Here is a 20,374-nt window from a genome sequence, read left to right on the forward strand (position 1 = left end):
GATAAATGACGAAAAAAACCTCCCTCAGAAAACCCAGATAATGAATGCATGTGCAGGTGCATCGTGCAGGGTAAAACACTATCCAAATGGTAACAATGCTATATCACCCCTCTAGTAAAAGTGGGAACCCCTTTAGGTAGGGTCCATTGTGAAGCTCAGTGCTGAGCAACTCAATCTCCGTTTTTAATAAATCCTTGCTTAATTCATGAACAAATATCTACCAGGCCTTAATTCAGCCCTGATTATTTATATGTACTGCTTTGCGATTTTCTAATCATTCTCCGTGGTGGTTTTTCATTTAGGGTGACCAACTGTCCTGGTTTTCCTAGGACTAAGGGAATGTGGGGATTTCTGGGGGCGGGGGGGTTGTTCTTATTTTATTTAATTTTTTGTCCCCATCATGGAATGTTTTTTTTTTTTTTTTGGAGTGGCCAGGGTCTCACTCTCTTGCCCAGGCCAGAGAACAGTAGCGTGATCACAGCTCACTGTCTTTGACCTCCCGGGTCAAGCGATCCTCCCACCTCAGCTTGTGGAGTAGCAGGGACCACAGGTATGCACCACCATGCCTGGCTAATTTTAAAACTTTTTTTTTTTTTTTTGAGGTGGAGTCTCGCTCTGTCACCCAGGCTGGAGTGCAGTGACACAATCTCAGCTCACTGCAACCTCTGCCTCCTGGGTTCAAGCAATCCTCCTGCCTCAGCCTCCTGAGTAGCTGGGATTACAGGCCTGCCAGCACACCTGGCTAATTTTTGTATTGTTCATAGAGACAGGGTTTCACCATGTTGGTCAGGCTGGTCTCGAACTCCTGACCTCAAGTGATTCACCCGCCTCAGCCTCTCAAAGTGCTGGGATTACAGACATGAGCCACCACACCTGGCCAAATTTAAGTAAATCTTATAAGTGATGTATTAGTAGTTCAGAATGTCAATTTCAAATATTTCTGTTACTTTCCTAGGGCAGCCCCTTCCCTGCTTGAGACACCTGAGAAGGAATGGAAAGGGAGCAAGTGCTGGAGGTGGGCATTACTTGGGGGTGGGTTACATGTTGGATTTCAATGGACTCTCCACTGAGGAGCCCATTTACTAGGGAGATCTAGAATGTTTGCAACTGGTAGAGACCAGGATAAGGCTTAATGGACTGACCCACCAACTTTGTCCAGTGTCTCTGCTCGCCACGTGCTCCCCACCCACCGCGTGTGCTCGCCACCTCTTCACGTCTCACTTTCCAAAGTTACAGCTTCTAAGTTTCAGATTCATTTACACAGCTCTATTTTTGCCTATGAGCTTCCTGATATAGATGTCCGTGTCATGCATGTTTGAGGGTCCCTGGGGTCACATCACACTGAAGTCTAGGAACATTAGCTTTAAACAGCTAATTTTCTTTTATTTAGTTGCAGAGAAGTTCTATTCCAGGCTTGAGCACTGGCCAGCCTCCAGGCTTTCTGTTTCTGCAGCAGTCCTTGTCTCTCAGCGGGGACAGTCTCTTCTGTGGCTTACAGTCTCTCAAACCACAGGGACTTTTCACTACCAGCACCACCTGCTGTCCTGATTCCCAGAGGCCTCCCTCCCTTTCCACCTGGCCTCTGAGCTGCCCTCTAGTTGACACACTTTGGGGTTTGCAGGCTGGCCAAGAACAGGGAGGGGCTGCCCTGGTTTGGGGTGATGGGTGATCTGGAAATAGCCTTGGGGGAGGGATCTGGTTCTGAAGTTAGCACCGAAGGCTTTGTCTGTGCTTAGAATGCCTGATACTTAGCCATCAGGAAAAGGAGGTGTCTTTGCAGCTCCATTTTTCCCCCCAGGGCATGTATTCACCCCTCTGGGTTGGTGGCTGTAGTACTAACCAGACATAACTTTTATACTGGACTACCTGGTGTTTTCTCCTGCTCAGGGCTTTACGTGCTACTTAACTGGATCCTCCAAAGGAGGGCCTGGGGGTTGCTTATGGCCTGGAGGTGGGCCAGCTGGCCACTCACATACAGCAGCCTCGCTACTTGTGCCAGCTTGTGATCCCCCACTCAGCACCAGCACTCGTGCAGATGCCTGGAGCAACTAATGCAAGGTTGGTCTTCAAGGGCAGGGGAAGGAAAGGAGGACTGAGGCAAGGAACCTAGTGGTACAGAAGTAGGAGGAGGAGCTGAGACGGGACCAGGTGCACACTGGTTTTCACTGAAGTCATCTTCCTTCCTTTTGGGAGAACAGGCAGCTGGTTCACACCAACCAGGCTGGCTCTCCCTGAGTCAGCCCCCTGAAGACACTGGCAACTGATAATGACAGGCTGGTTGTCTTGGCTGTGATGATAACAGGCTCGTGGCCTCTCTGCTACCCCTCAGTCAGCCTAGGGCCTAGCTTCTGATGGCCTGTTCTCTGCCCATCAGTCCTGAAAGGGTTCCCTCTGTTCATAGGGGCCTGGCCTGTATATTGTTCTCTGTTCACATGTAGAGCTTTATGAAAGATAAACAGGTTCATACTTACCTGGCAAAGGGGGGATAACCATGAAAGATAAACAGGTTCATAGAAGGAAAAGTACATTCCTAGGCCAATAGTGAGCAAGTACAGTTGTCTCTTGGTACCCACAGGGTATTGGTTCCAGGACACCCAAGGATGCCAAAATCTGCAGATCCTTAATTAAATAAAATGGTTTAGAAAAAATAAAATATGGCCATGGCTCATGCTTGTTATCCCAGCACTTTGGGAGGCCAAGGTGGGCAGATCACTTGAAGTCAAGAGTTCGAGACCAGCCTGGCCAACATAGAGAAACCCCATATCTACAAAAAATACAAAAATTAGCTGGGCATGGCGGCGCATGTGTGTATCCCAGCTGCTAGGGAGGCTGAGGCACAAGAATTGCTTGAACCTGGGAGGAAGAGGTTGCAGCGAGCCGAGATGGTGCCACTGCACTGCACTGGGCAACAGAGTGAGACTGTCTCAAAAAAAAAAAAAAAACAGAAAGAAGAAAATATATAAGATGGTGTAGAATTTACACATAACCTATGCACATCCTCCTGTACAGTACTTTAAATCATCTCTAGATTACTTGTAGTACCTAATACAAGGTAAATGCTTGTAAATCATTGTTATACTGTATTGGTTTTTATTTGTACTTTTATTGTTATTTTTATTATTTTTTTGAGACAAAAGTCTCACTCTGTTGCCCAGGTTGGAGTGCAGTGGCGCGATCTTGGCTCACTGCAAGCTCCGCCTTCTGGGTTCACGCCATTCTCCAGCCTCAGCCTCCCGAGTAGCTAGGACTACAGGCGCCTGCCACCATGTCTGGCTCATTTGTTTTTTTTTTTGTATTTTTAGTAGAGAAAGGGTTTCACCATGTTAGCCAGGATGGTCTCGATCTCCTGACCTTGTGATACGCCCATCTCAGCCTCCTAAAGTGCTGGGATTACAGGCGTGAGCCACCACACCCGGCCTTATTGTTTTATTTTTATTTCTTTTTTTGAGACGGAGTCTTGCTCTGCCACCCAGGCTGGAGTGCAGTGGCGCGATCTCGGCTCACTGCAACCTTCGCCTCCCAGGTTCAAGCGATTCTCCTGCCTCAGCCTCCTGAGTAGCTGGGATTACAGGCATGCACCACCATGCCCAGCTAACTTTTTGTATTTTTAGTAGAGATGGGGTTTCACCATATTGGCCAGGCTGGTCTCCTAACCTCAGGTGATCCGCCTGCCTTGGCCTCCCAAAGTGCTGGGATTACAGGCGTGAACCGCCGCACCCAGCCTTGTTATTGTATTTTAAAAATTAGTATCTACCAGCCAGGCGCGGTGACTCACACCTGTAATCCCAGCACTTTGGGAGGCCGAGGCAGGTGGATCATGAGGTCAGGAGATCGAGACCATCCTGGCTAACACGGTGAAACCCCGTCTCTACTAAAAATACAAAAAAATTAGCCAGGCGCAGTGGCGGGCACCTGTAGTCCCAGCTACTCGGGAGGCTGAGACAGGAGAACTGCTGGAACCCGGGAGGTGGAGCTTGCAGTGAGCCGAGATCATGCCACTGCACTCCAGCCTGGGGAACAGAGCCAGACTCCATTTCAAAAAAAAAAAAATTAGTATCTACCACTTCATAGGGTTGTTGTGAGGATTCAACAAAATAATGTACTTCTCACAGCATATGTGTGCATGTTAGCTGTCACTACTATATAACTTTATGGTGTGTATAAGAGCCTAATGGGGCCCTGACAACCCACCATGCTCTAAGGAGAACCTGCTTTGCCCTTTTTATCCTGAAGATTTAGGTGGTGTGTGCCTGTGATCCCAGCTACTTAAGAGGCTGAGACAGGAGGATCGCCTGAGCCAGGGAGGTCGAGGCTGCAGTGAACCGTGATTATGCCACACTGCATTCCAGCCTGGGTGACAAAGCGACAGAGCAAGACCCTATCTCAAAAAAAAAAAAAAAAACCAATCCTGAAGACTTAGGCCCCTATGTACTACCTCCCTGCAATCTTCCACCAGAAGTAGAAGGCAGTGGCCATTTAAATTACTGGCAACCACTAGAGAAGAGAATTATGGTGCCTTAGCTATGGAACCACTTATGATCCTGCTTACAGTCTAGGTTTTAGATTTGGTCGCTGACTTGATGCTGCTAGACTCCAACTGCCTGAAACGAGCGGCTCTCCTGGACTGCTTGCTAGAAGCTTAAAGGTATTGGGTTGGACTCCATTGCTTGTTCATGGCCTAGTGGCAGTGGTGGTGGCCTTGGGCCTCAGGTTGTGATTAATCAGACACTCTGATGTGGAAACATGAGGCTGGTGAATATTCACCTGATACAGTGAGGGTGGGAGGGAACGGGGACCCAGAAAGGGTCAGACAGAGAACAAAGTAATATCTCTGGGCCTTTTTACCCTGGAAAGGAATTTCAGGTGGGTCAAACCCCACCAGCGTTCTCCAAAACTAGGCAGAGGAAAAACCTAGGGGAAGCTGTTGGTTCAGAATTGAAGATGCTGGAAGTGGGTGAGGACCCTGTCAGAATGATGGAGAAAGAACAGGCATCCCCACCGCATCTCCAGAACCCAAAGGCTTTAAAGGGAGCAGTGACTTGATTTATATCCAGTGCTTTATTAAAGATAAATAGTCTCATAAGAGGAGAAGTAAATGTGTTTGCAGGCCAACAGAGAGTGCATGTATATGAGAAAGAGATGAGTGAGGTCCCTGATCTGTGCTCTGAGGGGGTGGTCAGTCAGGCAGGGCCTGGGCCAACCAGTAAGGCAGATGAGGGTCCCTGTCCTGGGGGACTCACTGCTCCTGGGTGCCCCAGGAGATGTAGTCTGGCCGTGTGGCCGCATGGTACTCATCGATGAGCTGCTGCACAATCTCCCTGGATGTGTCCATCTCATCAAAGTTGTCCTTGAACATGTCCTCCTTGCGGAACTGCTCCAGGAAGGCCTCCCGCTTACGCAGCTTGTCATACTGGCGACAGGTTCTCTCGAAGAGCTTGGGGTGTGCAGAAAACAGGGGTTACAAAGAACTTCAAAGAATAATGTGGCCCAGAAAGCTGGGGAACCAAGGCTGGGCTATGCCCACAGCAAAAAAGCTAGAAGCAGGGCCAGCAGATGCAGAGAGGTGAGGTATAGTCAGGAAACTGATTCAGGGAAAAAAGGTGCAAACTTTGAGACTCACCGAGGAGATGCTGGTGTGGTTGGCCATCATGAGCCCGCTGACCCGGTGGGCCGAGGGCAGGTAGGGAGACTTCCTCGACAGGGCCACCTGGATGCTGGCAGGGCCCCACGGGATGAAGTTGGCCAACTTCCGTTCCCGGATCCTCTGCAAGCTCTTGTGGACCTGGGGTGGGCACAGGAGCAGTGGAGGTGGCCTCTCCTCTACCCCTGCAGGTCCAGGGTGCGGGATGAAGGGGCCTCCCCTACCTGGGTGGGGTCCACCTCTCCCTGGATGATGTTGAGGATGGCGATGTAGCAGTGGTTGGTCTGGCGGTCTCGGCCTGTGGACACCATCACGTTCTTGGGCTGCAGCAGCCGCCTCATGACATCCAGGACCGTGGTCTTCCTCACGCTGGCCACCTGATGGGACAGTGAGACAGGGACCCGGCCGGCGCTCAGGGCACAGTCCCCCTTTGGCTTCTCTTTGGCAGAAGCCAAAGGCAGAGGGAGGGTGGAGAGCAAGTCAGCAAGAAAGTCGCCCGCTCTGTGCCAGTCCCTGAGCGCAGTGCCTTGGGGCCCGCAAAGGGCAGCTCCTGGGGCAGTGGGGAAGAGAGAAAGGCTGGGGCAGGGCCTGCTGGGCCCAGGGCCAGCCTGGCCTGGGACACTGAAGGCTGCTCTTACTGACTGGTCCGTAGTGAGCGGGGTGTAGCCGGTCATGAGGAAGTGGAGCCGTGGGGTGGGAATGAGCGAGGCGATGAGGCCGATGAGGTCATTGTTCATGTAGCCGGGGTAGCGCAGGGTGGTGGTGCTGGCCGACATGATGGTAGACACCTGGGGACAGGCGTGCCATGTTATGGGCCTCAGCCTGTGTGGGACCTCCCTTCCCCAAATGACCCTCCAACAAGGAGGGCTTCAAGTCCAAAGGAGTCCAGGAGTGGGGGCCCACCAGCTGGTTGATCTGGGAGAAGGATGGGTTCTGGATGTGCAGGCGGTCTGTGGCAATCCGGTTCAGGGCTGTGTTGTCCAGCACCACCTGGGGGGACAGAAGAGGATCACAGATCAATGGGGATAGGAAAAACAGGAGCTCTGCCTGACCCTAGGCTCTGAAGCTTAATTTCCTTTGAGCTTCATGGCCAGAAAGACTCACTGGAAAGGGATTTGCACTGACCTAGGGCAAAGGAGGGCTCAAAATGGATTTTTAAATTTTTCTTTTCATCTTAATTATTTAAACAGTTTTTTTTTTTGTTCTTGTTTTTTGAGACAGGGTTTCACTTTGTCACCCCGGCTGGAGTGCAGTCAGTGACATGATCTCAGCTCACTGCAGCCTCTGCCTCTGAGGCTCAAGTGATCCTTCTGCACATATCACCACTCCCAACTAATTTTTGTATTTTTAGTAGAGATGGGGTTTCGCCATGTTGCCCAGGCTGGTCTCGAACTCCTAAACTCAAACGATCCAACAACCTTGGCCTCCCAAAGTGCTGGGATTACAGTCATGAGCCACTGCACCTGGCTAAAATGGATTTTTTTTAAATACGTGAAAATGATTTAATAGACTCGAGTGGGTATGGGGTGTTGAGAGTTGGGAGAGGTAGAATCCAGGACTCACCACACAGTCTGCATTCTGCGTCAGCCTCTTGAGTGTGAGGAGTGAATTGTAAGGCTGGACCACCACATCGCTCATCTCGTCCTGGTTGGGAAACACTGAGTATGTCTGCACCAGCTTCTTAGGATACCTGGTGGGGGTTGGGGAAAGGATCAGGGCAACAGACTGAAGGCCTGGTGAACATGGCGCTCCCTAACAACTGTCCAGAAGCAGATAAATCTTGATGGCGAAACTGGGGTGGGGTCAGATCAGTAGAGAAGGGAGCCTTGACTTTTGGAAGTCTGTAGCCCTACAGGGGGAAGGGCAGAGACATCTTAGACTCTGGGCTTCCAAATTGATACCTGGCCACACTCCCTCGACTTTCATCCAGGGCTCAGGTTCTAGGCTCCAGTTCCCACTACTGGGAGTGTGATGGGGTTCTCAGTCATTGTAACTTCATTTTCCTCTCTATAGGAAGGAATATAAGAACTCTTTCCTGTTCCAGCAAATATGGAGTTACATCTGCTGGGTCCCCTAGTCATTTAGGAAGCCAAGTTGGAGACCTTTCCTAATCCCCAAACACAAACTTACCTGTCATTCAGCCGTTCTAAGAGGTAGGAACCCAGTCCAGAGCCTGTTCCCCCAGCAATGGAGTGACACAGCACAAAGCCCTGCATGGGGAAGGGGCAGTCAGTGTACAGGTATCTAGTGGCAGGATGTCAAACTAGACCCATCTCATAGTTTTTTAGGACTCCCATTTTCCCGAGCCCTTGCTTCCCATCCAGTCCCCTCACTTATACAGCTTAGGCAACTGCCTTGTTTCCGGCAAGGCCTGATAGCTTCTGTCCAGTGCAAAGGGTACATGAGTGGGTCTTGTTCATAACAGGTCGCTTCTAGAGGGTGCTGCCAAGCCTTGCCCATGTCGGCTCCTACCAGCATTCCTGGGACACTTACCTCTAGACTGTCACTACCATCTGCCTCCCGGTCTATGATGTCAAAAATGTCCTCATGGATCTTTTCTCCCTGTACAGACATAGGGGAGGGTCAGAGTGGGACAGAACCATGGGAGGTCTCTGACCTCAGAAAAGCCACCCTCAATTCTCCTTATAGCACCCAGAAGTCCTTTTATGGAGCATAGCTACCTGCTTTTATCTACATTGAGAGGCAGTATGGTGCAGTGGTTACAAGAAAGCACTCTACACCCAGACTACCTGGGTTCATACATTAGCTCTATTTTTTTTTGAGACGGAGTCTCTCTCTTTCTCCCAGGCTGGAGTGCAGTGGCGCGATCTTGGCTCATGGCAATCTCCGTCTCCTGGGTTCAAGCGATTCTCCTGCCTCAGCCTCCCCAGCAGCTGGGATTATAGGCGCATGCCACCATGCCCAGCTATTTTTTGTATTTTTAGTAGAATCAGAGTTTCACCATGTTGGCTAGGCTGGTCTTGAACTCCTGACCTCAGGTGATCTGCCTGCCTTGGCCTCCCAAAGTGCTAGGATTACAGGCGTGAGCCACCACGCCTGGCCCATTAACTCTACTTCTATGTAGCTCTGGGCAGCTTATTTAATTGCTCTATGCCTCAGTTTCCTCATCTGTACAATGAAGGTAATAATACAGGTCCATATACCCTTATCTAACAGTGTTGGGACCAGTTATGTTTTGGAATTCAAAATATTGCAGATTTTAGAAAGGTATTATGGTATATATACTATATATTAAATAAAATTCCAGTGGGAATTTTTATTTAATCAGAAGCACGTTAATCAAATATATTAGTATTTCTGTAATAAAAGGCATCACTAATGACAGTAAGTTGGATAGAAACTATAGGGCCGGGCATGGCGGTTCACGCCTGCAATCCCAGCACTTTGGGAGGCCGAGGCAGGTGGATCACGAGGTCAGGAGATCAAGATCACCCTGGCTAACACAGTAAAACCCCGTCTCTACTAAAAATACAAAAATTAGCCAGGTGTGATGGCAAGCACCTGTAAATCCCAGCTACTCGGGAGGCTGAGGCAGGAGAATCGCTTGAACCCGGGCAGCAGAGGTTGCAGTGAGCTGAGAGCGTGCCACTGCACTCCAGCCTGGGCGACAGAGTGAGACTCCATCTCAAAAAAAAAAATAAATAAAAATTTAAAAAAAGAAACTATAAAACAGCCTGTCTTCATTGAAATTTGTTTTTGCTGATAAACTAGTTATGAAATGTCCTTTGGTTTCATGGCTTTCTGGATCCTGGAAAGGCAGATAAGGGACTGTGGACCTGTAGTACTTACTTCTAGGGTTGTTGGGAGATTTAGAAAAATTAATATATGTAAAGCACTTAGAATGACCTGGCACACTGCATTAGCTAGTGTAGGCGCTTGACAATATTACATAGTCCACTCCCTGCAGCCAGGTCTCTCCCTCCAGCATTCATACATCCCTGATCCGGTTTCCCCTCTCTTCGGGACGTCATAGAGCCTGTCCCTACCCAGCGAGTTGTGGGCCCTGCCAGGGAATAGGAAACGACCTGGGAGAATCCGCTGGCCCAGTTGTTGCCAGCTCCTCCTCCATGTTCCGACAGGTAGATGTTCTCTGGGTTGTAGAGCTTGGCATAGGGGGAGTTGAGGATGGAGTGGATCACCCGGGGTTCCAAGTCCAGCAGCACGGCCCGGGGGATGTAGTGCTCATCGTCTGCCTGTCAAGGGGAGTCCAGGAGGGGGCCCAATCAGCTAGGGCGGCCCAAGTCCGAAGTCCTCCCAACTCTGGCTCCCTCCGGCCCTCCCTCCTCAAGCCAGCCGCCTGGCCCTACTGCCCAGCGGGGTTCCCAGTACCAGGCCACTCCCTTCCCTTCCGCCCCCTTGGGCCACTGCCGCCCCCGGCCAAGTCGCTGGGGGCACCTGGTAGAAAAAGACGTCCTTGCGGTCAGTGCCCTCGGTGGCGAACTCCTCCACGATGCCCTCGGGGCTGATACCATGCTCGGCGCACAGCTGTTTCCAGAACTCGAACCCAACTGGGGGGAAGGGGCGGGCAGTGGAGAAAGAAGATATCTAGGTCCGGGCAGGTTCCAATCAGGAGCCGGGGGACTGGGCGCCTGCGTCCAGGGATAAGAAGTCAAGCCGCAGGACTCTCCCGTGTCTGAGGAAAGGACTGTACGCCAGGGACTGGGCAGGGGAGGGCCCCTCGGGGTTGGGCAAGTGGACACTGGGTCAGGGATGTCTCGCCTTTCAGAGAACTACGATTCTGGCAAGGACAGATGGAGTCCAGGATCCCACAGCGAGATCCCATTGACCCTAAGGAACCTGGCTAGCTGAGGGGCCGGAGTTTCGCTCACTCTGATTGCCGCACTGGCCCAACTGTAGGGTGATGATTTCCCTCGGCATCGCTCCTCAGGCACCGGCGTTGCAGCCGCTCCCGCCCGCAACGGCGCCGCACACCAGCCCGCTCGCCGCAAGACGCAGGCGCCAAACAACCAGCTCCACCCACGAACTTCCTCCGCTCCAATGAGAACCGAGTTCTGGCAATGAATGGCAGGTCTTTAAGCACTGGCCTTCGTTCATGCAGATTGCGCGTGCGCAGCTCCGGATCCGGCTGGGCGCCTCCGGATCCGGCTCCGCGCCTCAGCGAGGGCGGGGTACGGCGTCCTCCCTCCCCTCTGGGTGGGCGCCTGCTTGCGCCTGCGCGCATGCGCGCTGTGGTGCGAAGCTACCTCCCCCGCCGAATCGCGCATCTGCGCAGTTGCTGTTATTGTGACTGTCGGGCCACGGCCCCGGATGTTGTGGCTGCCGCGGGGAGATGGCTGAGGCCGAAGGGGTTCCCACGACCCCAGGCCCGGCTTCGGGGTCGACTTTCAGGGGCCGCCGAGATGTGTCAGGCTCCTGGGAGCGGGACCAGCAGGTTGAGGCGGCGCAGCGGGCCCTGGTGGAGGTGCTGGGGCCTTACGAGCCTCTGCTGAGTCGGGTGCAGGCAGCCCTGGTGTGGGAGCGGCCAGCTAGGAGCGCTCTGTGGTGCCTGGGGCTGAACGCGGCTTTCTGGTGAGAGAACTGGACCCTCGGAAACCCTCCGAGTCCCGAATTCGTTGGTTCCTCTAGGACTCTACTTCTCGCCTGCCCTGTTTTCTTCGCTGCACTGGCTCCTTCCTGTACTTGCCTAATTTTGCCTCACCTCCTTCCACTCCATCCCGCCTGCAGGCTTCGGCACCCCAGTTCTTCCCAGGGCCGTCCACCCATCTTCTCTGCCTTACCTGTGCCCGCACCCCCGCCCCGCACATCTGGCGGGAGCTTCTGGTAACATCTTGAGCCGCTCAAGAGTGAGCGAGGGCGCCTCTTTTGAGCCCGACAAAGCTGCGTCCCTTTAAAGCCATCACTTCCTTTCTCGTGTCTGCTCAAGTGCAAGTTCTAGATTGTTTCCAGAGGTTTTAGTAGTTTATTGTTGGAGTAGAGGCGTGAAGTCTTGCAAAGGTATCCATAGGTGTGATTATAAAACAAGCTTGAGCGATTCGCATGAATTAGCATGTTATATATCTAGGAAGGAAGTTTATGAAGTCTGAGCGTCAGTGTGAGCCCCCAAAGCTGAAAATTGAAAGAAAATTACAAGCTTTTAAAGAACAGTTAGGAAATGATGACGGAGATTTCACGCGTGTCAAAGCCACCTGTGATTGTAACTCCTCCCTGTTCCAAGGAATTAGAGAGGCATCCTTAGCCATGGTTTATAGGCAAGGAAATTGATGTCTAATACTGTGTGTGAGTTTTCCTGAGCTGGAAAAGTAGCACTGTAAATATGCTTTATTTGTGTGTGTCATGCTCTGTGAAAATGGAACTGCTGCTTCTCTCAGTTGTCATCACCTGAAGTGGACCTAGGACTTCATAGGATCTACCAACCATAATTTTGGATTTATTTGTAATGGAGGAGGTTCCAAGGGAACTGGATTATAGGGGGCTTTCTGCTGCTGAATGGATTAAGACTATTCTGGATAAGCCTGAAACAACAAAATATGTGTGTTTTTTAAATGTGTTTTTGCTAAAAATAGCTTTCCCCTTAAAATTGGTTTTAAAATCAAAACATTTATTATCCTTTATCTGAAAGATTTTCAGTGAGCTGAAGCAGAACAAATAATTCCAAGTTCATTGACCCGAAAACAGTGTTCAGCTATTAAGCTAATCCTCTCCCAGTTTGAAAGAGACCCAGTTAAAGGTGTCACAGTAGTCTCTGGCATTTGTGGCTTCCAGAGCCTTTAGCAAACTCGATGGTAAACTTTTCCTACCACGTTCTTCATTTATTTTTGGTAGTGCTTTTTCCCTTTTTTTTTTTTTTTTTAAAGACAGAGTTTCACTCTTATTGCCCAGGCTGGAGTGCAATGGCGTGATCTCGGCTCACTGCAACCTCCGCCTCCCAGATTCAAGCATTTCCCCTGCCTCAGCCCCCCAAGTAGCTGGGATTACAGGCATGAGCCACCACAACCGGCTAATTTTGTATTTTTTTAGTAGAGATGGGGTTTCTCCATGTTGGTCAGGCTGGTCTCGAACTCCCGAGGTCAGGTGATCTGCCTGCCTCGGCCTCCCAAAGTGCTGGGATTACAGGCGTGAGCCACTGCGCCTGGCCTTTTTTTTTTTTTTTTTTGAGACAAGGTCTTGCTCTATCACCCAGGCTGGAGTGCAGTGGTATGATCTTGGCTCATTGCAACTTCCACTTCCTGGGCTCAAGCAATCTTCCCACCTCAGCCTCCACAGTAGCTGGGACCAGAGGTGCACATCATCATGCTTGGCTAATTTTTTAAATTTTTTGTGGAGACAGCGTCTCACTATATTGCCCAGGCTGGTCTCGAACTCCTAGGCTCTGGTGATCCTCCTGCCTTGGGCTCCCAGAGTGCTGGGATTATAGGCATGAGCCACCGTGCCCAGCCAAGTGCTTCTTCCTTGACCCCTAGGTACTGATTCCCATTGCTCTCTGTAGAAATCTTCACTATAGCACCTCACTGAAGAGTGTTTTATCCAGTCAAAACATTTCCCACAGTGGTTTTGGTATCTCTAGCAAGAAGGCTGGGCCTCATTAAACCAATTTGTATCAAGGTATGACTGCCTGATGGAAAAAAACACTTTATCAGGGTTTACTTATTTTTGTTTTGAGACAGTTTGGCTCTTGTTGCCCAGGCTGGAGTGCAATGGCACGATCTCAGCTCACTACAACCTCCTCCTCCCAGGTTCAAGCGATTCTCCTGCCTCAGCCTCCCGAGCAGCTGGGATTACAGGCATGCACCACCAATGCCTGGCTAATTTTTGTATTTTTTTGTAGAGACAGTTTTGCCAGGTTGCCCAGGCTCGTCTCAAACTCCTGACCTCAAAGCAATCCACCTGTCTCAGCCTCCCGATCTGCTGGGATTACAGGTGTGAGCCACTGCACTGTACCGGGCCTTAAATGGATTTTTAAACCAAAGATTTATGAATGCAAATGAATTAGTAGCATGTATGCTGTTCTTTTTGAGGAGGGGACCTTTTTTTTTTAAATTAATTTTTGTTTTTTGAGATGGAGTCTCGCTCTGTCGCCCAGGCTGGAGTGCAGTGGCGCCATCTCGGCCCACTGCAAGCTCCGCCTCCCGGGTTCACGCCATTCTCCTGACTCAGCCTCCCGAGTAGCTGGGATTACAGGCACGCACCACCACGCCTGGCTAATTTTTTGTATTTTTTTTTAGTAGAGACGGGATTTCACCGTGTTAGCCAGGATGGTCTCAATCTCCTGACCTCGTGATCTGCGAGGAGGGGACCTTTCGTCTGCCGCTTGTCTGAGAGAGGTTTCTGAAGCAGAATGTGAGGTTGAGGTCTGCACATAAAAGAGCTGCTGTGACTGGGACATATCTTTAGATGTTACAGCTAGCTTTAATTTGCTGGCCTCTACCAGTGTTTACTTAAGCTTATTAACATGCTATGTTTAGAGGCTCACTTAGAACCCCTTTTGTACTCTGGGTCTCTTAAAGCATTGCTGTGATTGGTCTTTATCTTTGGCATTTCCTTGTAGCTTGTCTGTTGTGTATCCAGAACACAGTTACTCTTGTTACAGTCCCATCACATTTTAAGAAGGTGCAGGAGAGAGACAACAAAATGAGGATGTGACTTTTTTTTTTTTATTTTTTTGAGATGGAGTCTCGCTCTGTCACCCAGGCTGGGGTGCAATGGCGTGATCTTGGCTCACTGCAACTTCCACCTCCTAAGTTCAAGCGATTCTCCCACCCCAGCCTCCCGAGTAGCTGGGATTACAGGCACCCACCATCACGTCTGGCTAATTTTTGTATTTTTGTAGGGTGGAGTTTCACCATGTTGGCCAGGCTGGTCTTGAACTCCTGACCTCAGGTGATCCACCCACCTCGGTCTCCCAAAGTGCTGGGATTACAGGCATGAGCCACTGTGCCTGGCCGACAATGTGACTCTTGAGACTAAAAGAACAGTTGGGTATGCCATTTCTGGAGAGGACTCCTACCTGTGAAAGGCACAGATACTGTTAAGTCCCCAGAAACTTGGATAGTCTGGCATTGGAGTTCACAGAATTGTTTGGGGAAATGAGCTTCCTTGGTAGGTAATTAGAGATTTAAAATGAAATTTGGGCTTCACATTCTAGTAGTGTCATATTGAGTATGAGTGTTGACATTTCGCTTAGAAATGTGGAAGAGTGACTGTTCAGTTAACAAACATTTTAAATGTTTAAGAAAGGGAGGAGGATCATTAGCTCAAGTCAGAAAAATCAAATCTGAAATATTTAGTTTCTCTTTTATTGTATTGAATAATGGGACAAAAATGACATATCGTTAACTGAGATTTTTATGCATTTTGAGGTATTAGGAGATAGGAGTACAAAAAAAAAATCAGAATTCAGGTAGGTAGCTCTTAATTTTCAGTGTTTTGTATCCTCAGTCATATTTTGCTGTAACTGTGAATATGCCCTCTTACATCTTAAAAAAAAAAAAAAAAGATGGAGATAGATGTAGATACCTTGTCACCATAGTATTCCAAGGTTTTCACACTTTTTTTTTTTTCAGGTACCAGAGAATTTATGGTGGTCTTATCAGAGGTCTTCCAGCCTAGATTACTTCTGGTCACTGATCTGTTATTGTCTCTAGGATAATAATAGAAATGTCAGGCCATTCCTTCCAATAGCTTGTGTTTTCATTAGTCTCAACCTCATCTGTGAATGAGTGATTTGGGGGAAGAATATGAGAGTAAACAAGCATGTATCCTGACAGGATCAGAAAAGAACAGGTTTGGGTAACTTTTTGGTTTGACTTGTACTCTGAGATCAGAGGAGGGTAAATGAACACTGGAAATGTGTGAACTCCAAGCTCCCTCTCCCACCTAACATGAAGAGATAGTTCAAGGAGGCCTACATAACTGCTGAGCTCTTTCAGTTTTTTGTTTTTTTTTTTTTTTTGCTGGGGAATCGGGGGTTGTTGGGGGGGACAGGGTCTCCCTCTGTTGCCCAGGCTGGAGTGCAGTGGCACAATCATAGCTCACTGCAGCCTCTACCTCCTGGGCTCCAGCAGTCCTCTTGCCTCAGTCTTCCAAGTAGCTGGGACTAGAGGCACATGCCACTGGGCCCAGCCTATTTGCAAAACTTTTGTAGAGACAGAATCTCAATATGTTGCCCAGGCTGGTCTCAAACTCCTCATCTCTAACAGCCCTCCTGGCTTGGTCTCCTAAAGTGCTAGGATTACAGGCATGACCCACTGCACCTTGACTGCTTTGTGGTTTTTAACAATCTGTGAATCTACATAGTCTATGAATTAGGAATATTGTTTTGGAGCAGTCCACAAGCTGAGTACCAAGTAGAGATCTCTGTTGGGATCTGCTTTTTGCAGTCACTAGTCTCAGTGAACCATACTGTATTTCTAGGAGGTTATTATAGAATTTGTTATTTCACAAATGAAATGTAAAAATTGTATCTTTGTCCGCCCCCCCAAAAAAATAAATAAATAAAAATGACCCAAAAAAGTGATTAAGGATATACAGCAATTCTGAGTTAGAAGGTTAGGATTTGAGTAAAAAATAATAGAAACAAGAAATGGAAGATGGGGAGCCCATTTAAGTAGAGATATTTGTTCTGTTAAAAAAAAATCTACACATCTGATTTCTTTTCTTTTTTTTTTTTTTGAGACGGAGTCTCGCTCTGTCGCCCAGGCTGGAGTGCAGTGGCGCGATCTCGGCTCACTGCAAGCTCCGCCTCCCGGGTTCACGCCAATCTCCTGCCTCAGCCTCCCGAGTAGCTGGGACTACAGGCGCCCGCCACCATGCCCACCTAATTTTTTGTATTATTAGTAGAGACCGGGTTTCACCGTTTTAGCCAGGATGGTCTCAATCTCCTGACCTCGTGATCCGCCCGCCTCGGCTTCCCAAAGTGCTGGGATTACAGGCGTGAGCCACCGCGCCCGGCTACACATCAGATTTCTAATGAAATCTGTTGAGCGAATGTTCCTGATGATAGTCTTTGCAGGGTTCTTGTCTCTGTGAGCCGAGAAGACTCCCAAGGATGCCTTGGTTTATTTACTTCCCCTCTCTTTACCTTTAGTTTTTATCTGCCCTAATTGTATGGTTGAGTGCTTTCTCTCCACTGTTAGCAGCTAGCTGATTTCATTTCTGGTTTTTTTGCAAGCAACAACTGTCACTGCATGATATAGGTTGGGTTAATTTTTCCTTTGAATTTACCGGTGACTTGGGCTCATTAACCAGGCGGTCACAAGTGCTGTACAGTAACAGGCTTTCTGTCCCTGTAGAATGGGATGCTTTGTTTTGAAGTGCCCTTGAGACAATCTTAATCTGTAATAACAAAGGAACCTAGAAATCATGTCTTTGAAAATAGACATGTGGTCATTATTTATGATTATAGCAAACTTTAATTTACTGGTACTAATAGTGAGGCTCCATGGTATAGTTAATCACAAAAGTTTATGTTTGGTTCTGGAATTTCTCACGATGTTTCTGGACACCAATTGCTATTCCAGGGATATTTTATTTAGACTGATCATTTAATTGGATTTTAGTCCCTGACAAAGTGGAGGGACAGTTCACAAAAGGGGAAAAAAAAATCAATGGATATATAAAATTTCACTCTCACAAATAAGAAAAGAATTCAAATATATGTAAATGGAAATTATTTACTAATTTCTATCTTAAGTTTTTTTTTTGGCGGGGGACAGGATCTCACTGTCGCCCAGGCTCGAGAGCAGTGGTGTGATCATGGCTTATTGCAACCTCAACCTCTGGGCTCAAGCCATCCTCCCACCTCAGCCTCTCAGGTAGTGGGGACTACAGGTGTGTGTCACCACACCTGGCTAATTGTTTTGTATTTTTCGTAGAAACAGGGTTTCACCATGTTGCCCAGGCTGGTCTTGAACTCCTGGGCTCCAGCAGTCCACCCACCTTGGCCTCCCAAAGTGCTGGGATTACAGGTGTGAGCCGCCACACCTGGCCTTAACTATTTTTAATGATCATAATTAATTCTGGGGAAAATATGGAAAAATGGGCATATGGCTGATAGGAACATAAATTGGACAGCCTTTCTAGCAAGTAGTTTGGTAACATATTTTAAGCCACTTAAGAAGCTTTTCCAGGGCTGGGGGAAATGGAGAAAGAATACTAATGGGTATGGGTTTCTTTTGGAGTGATGAAAATGTTCTGAAATTACATAAGGCTATTAGTCGTACAGCATTGTGATTTTTTTTTCATCTCTGCTGCTGGCAGATGAATTGAAAGAGAATTTTATCGTATACAAACCATTATCTCAATAAAGCTATTTTCTTACCTTTTTTTTTTTTTGAAACGGAGTCTTACTCTGTGGCCCAGACTGGAGTGCAGTGGCGTGATCTCAGCTCACTGCAACCTCTGCCTCCCAGATTCAAGCAGTTCTCCTGCCTCAGCCTCCCAAGTAGCTGGGACTACCGGCGTGCACCACCATGTCTTGGCTGATTTTTGTATTTTTAGTAGAGATGGAGTTTCACCATGTTGGCCAAGGTGGTCTTGAACTCTTGACCTCAAGTGACCCACCTGCCTCGGCCTCCCAAAGGCTGGGATTACAGGTGTGAGCTACGGTGCCCGACCAATAAAGCTATTTGTTTAAAATAGTTAATGCCTTTGACCCAGTAACATGCTCAGTGATGTATAGTTCAGTTTTATTACATCAAAAAATTGGAAACTTTCGGCTGGGCGCAGTGGCTCATGCCTATAATTCTCAGCACTTTGGGAGGCCGTGGCAGGCAGGTCACCTAAGGTCGGGAATTCAAGACCAGCCTGACCAACAATGGAGAAACCCCATCTCTACTAAAAATGCAAAATCAGCCGGGCATGGTGGCGCATGCCTGTAATCCCAGCTACCTTGGGAGGCTGAGGCAGGAGAATCCGTTGAACCTGGGAGGCAGAGGTTGTGGTGACCCAAGATCGCGCCACTGCACTCCAGCCTGGGCAACAAGAGCAAGACTCCGTCTCAAAAAAAAAAAAAAAAAAAAAAGTTGGAAACTTCTTAGTTTATTTTTCGTTTATTTTTCTTTTCTTTTTTTTTTTTTGAGAGAGTCTTGCCCTGTCTGTTGCCCAGGCCGGAGTGCAGTGGCGCGATCTCGGCTCACTGCAAGCTCCGCCTCTCAGGTTCCCGCCATTCTCCTGCCTCAGCCTCCCGAGTAGCTGGGACTCCAGGCGCCCACCACCACTCCCGGCTAATTTTTTGTATTTTTGGTAGAGCCAGGGTTTCACCGTGTTAGCCAGGATGGTCTCGATCTCCCGACCTCGTGATCTGCCTGCCTCAGCCTCCCAAAGTGTTGGGATTACAGGCTTGAGCCACCGTCTTAGTTTATTTTATTTTATTTGAGATGGAGTCTTCCTGTGTTGCCCAGGCTGGAGTGCAGTGGCACAATCTCAGCTCACTGCAACCTCCGCCTCCCGGATTCAAGCAGTTCTCCTGCCTCAGCCTCCTGAGTAGCTGGGATTACGGGCACCCGCCACCATGCCTAGCTAATTTTTGTATTTTTAGGTAGAGATGGGGTTTCACCATGTTGGCCAGGCTGGTCTTGAACTCCTGATGTCAAGTGATCTACCTGCTTCAGCCTCCCAAAGTGCTGGAATTACAGGTTTGAGCCACTGCGCCTGGCCCATTCATTGTTTTTTTTGAGACAAGGTTTCACTCTGTCACCCAGGCTAGATTGCAGTGGTGTGATCATGGCTCACTGTACCCTGGAACTCCTGAGCTCAAGTGATCATTCCACCTCATGGCTGATGAGACCGCAGGAGTTCATCACCACACCAGGCTAATTGTCTATGTATTATGTGAAAAAGTTTTAAAACCATAGTGTTTTTATATGTGAATTTTTTAATGAAGAGAATAGCCTGTCTTCACATTTTTTAGAGTACATATGTGGATAATGGATCATTTAAAAAATATTTTATTATGGAAAGCTTAAAACGTGTAAGTAGGCAGAATAATATTGTGTGCCACCATGTACATAATATTATTTTTTTCAATTCCTGGCCAATTTTGTGTCTTCCATACCCCAGTTCTTTTCTACGTCTTCCTTATTGTTTGACACAAATTATTGATGTGTCATATCATTTAATCTAGGTATTTCAGTATATTTTTCTGAAAAAGAGACTTTAAGAAACATCTGCCATCATTATCGCATGCAAAAAATTAATGATTCTAGTCAGTGTTCACATTTCCAATTTTCTTATAAATGTCATAAATGATACTTTTTTTTTTCTTTTCGAGACAGGGTCTTGCTCTGTCTCCCAAGCTGGAGTGCAGTGGCACAATCAGAGCTCACTGCAACCTCAACCTTCTGGCTCTAGCAATCCTCCCACCTCAGCTTCCCAAGTAAATGGGAGTACAAGCGTGCACCACCACACCTAGCTAATGTTTTTCTTTTCAGTAGAGATGAGGTCTTGCTGTGTTGCCTAAGCTGGTCTCAAACTCTTTGACTCAAGTGATCCTCCTGCCTCAGCCTCCCGAAGTATTGGGATTACAGGCTTTAGGTACCACATGTGGCCTGTTGTGTGTGGTTTTATTTGTTGTTTTTTTTTTAAACTCTTTTTTTCCCCACAAACCAATTTGTTAGTGTTTAGGTGGTTTTTTCTGTTTTGCTTTTTTGTTTTTTGAGATAGGGTCTCGCTCTGTCACCCAGGCTGGGGTACAGTGGCACGATAACGGCTCGCTGCAACCTCAGTTTCCCGGACTCAAGCTGTCATCCCACCTCA

General features: G+C 48.4%; 2 protein-coding genes across 2 annotated transcripts in view; one reads left to right on the top strand and one right to left on the bottom strand.

The window, feature by feature from the left end:
• Positions 1 to 5,039: 5,039 nt before the first annotated feature.
• TUBG1 (tubulin gamma 1) lies at positions 5,040 to 10,755 on the bottom strand. Its single transcript, XM_003813891.6, has 11 exons — positions 10,492 to 10,755; positions 10,058 to 10,170; positions 9,688 to 9,855; positions 8,135 to 8,203; positions 7,772 to 7,851; positions 7,205 to 7,331; positions 6,545 to 6,631; positions 6,280 to 6,429; positions 5,866 to 6,018; positions 5,621 to 5,782; positions 5,040 to 5,434 (listed from the first exon to the last, which is right to left on the bottom strand). Exons 1-11 carry the CDS (start codon positions 10,538 to 10,540, stop codon positions 5,237 to 5,239), a joined length of 1,356 nt encoding a protein of 451 aa, XP_003813939.1. The 5' UTR covers positions 10,541 to 10,755; the 3' UTR covers positions 5,040 to 5,236.
• Positions 10,756 to 10,798: 43 nt separating this feature from the next.
• Positions 10,799 to 20,374, top strand: part of RETREG3 (reticulophagy regulator family member 3) — a 29,670-nt gene continuing 20,094 nt past the window's right edge. The window contains exon 1 of the mRNA XM_003813897.5: positions 10,799 to 11,191. Within this exon, the coding sequence (XP_003813945.1) occupies positions 10,953 to 11,191 (239 nt within the window). The 5' untranslated portion in view covers positions 10,799 to 10,952. The remainder of the gene's footprint in view (positions 11,192 to 20,374) is intronic.

Source organism: Pan paniscus, chromosome 19 (assembly GCF_029289425.2).
Source record: "Pan paniscus chromosome 19, NHGRI_mPanPan1-v2.0_pri, whole genome shotgun sequence".
NCBI classification, from domain to species: Eukaryota; Metazoa; Chordata; class Mammalia; order Primates; family Hominidae; genus Pan; species Pan paniscus.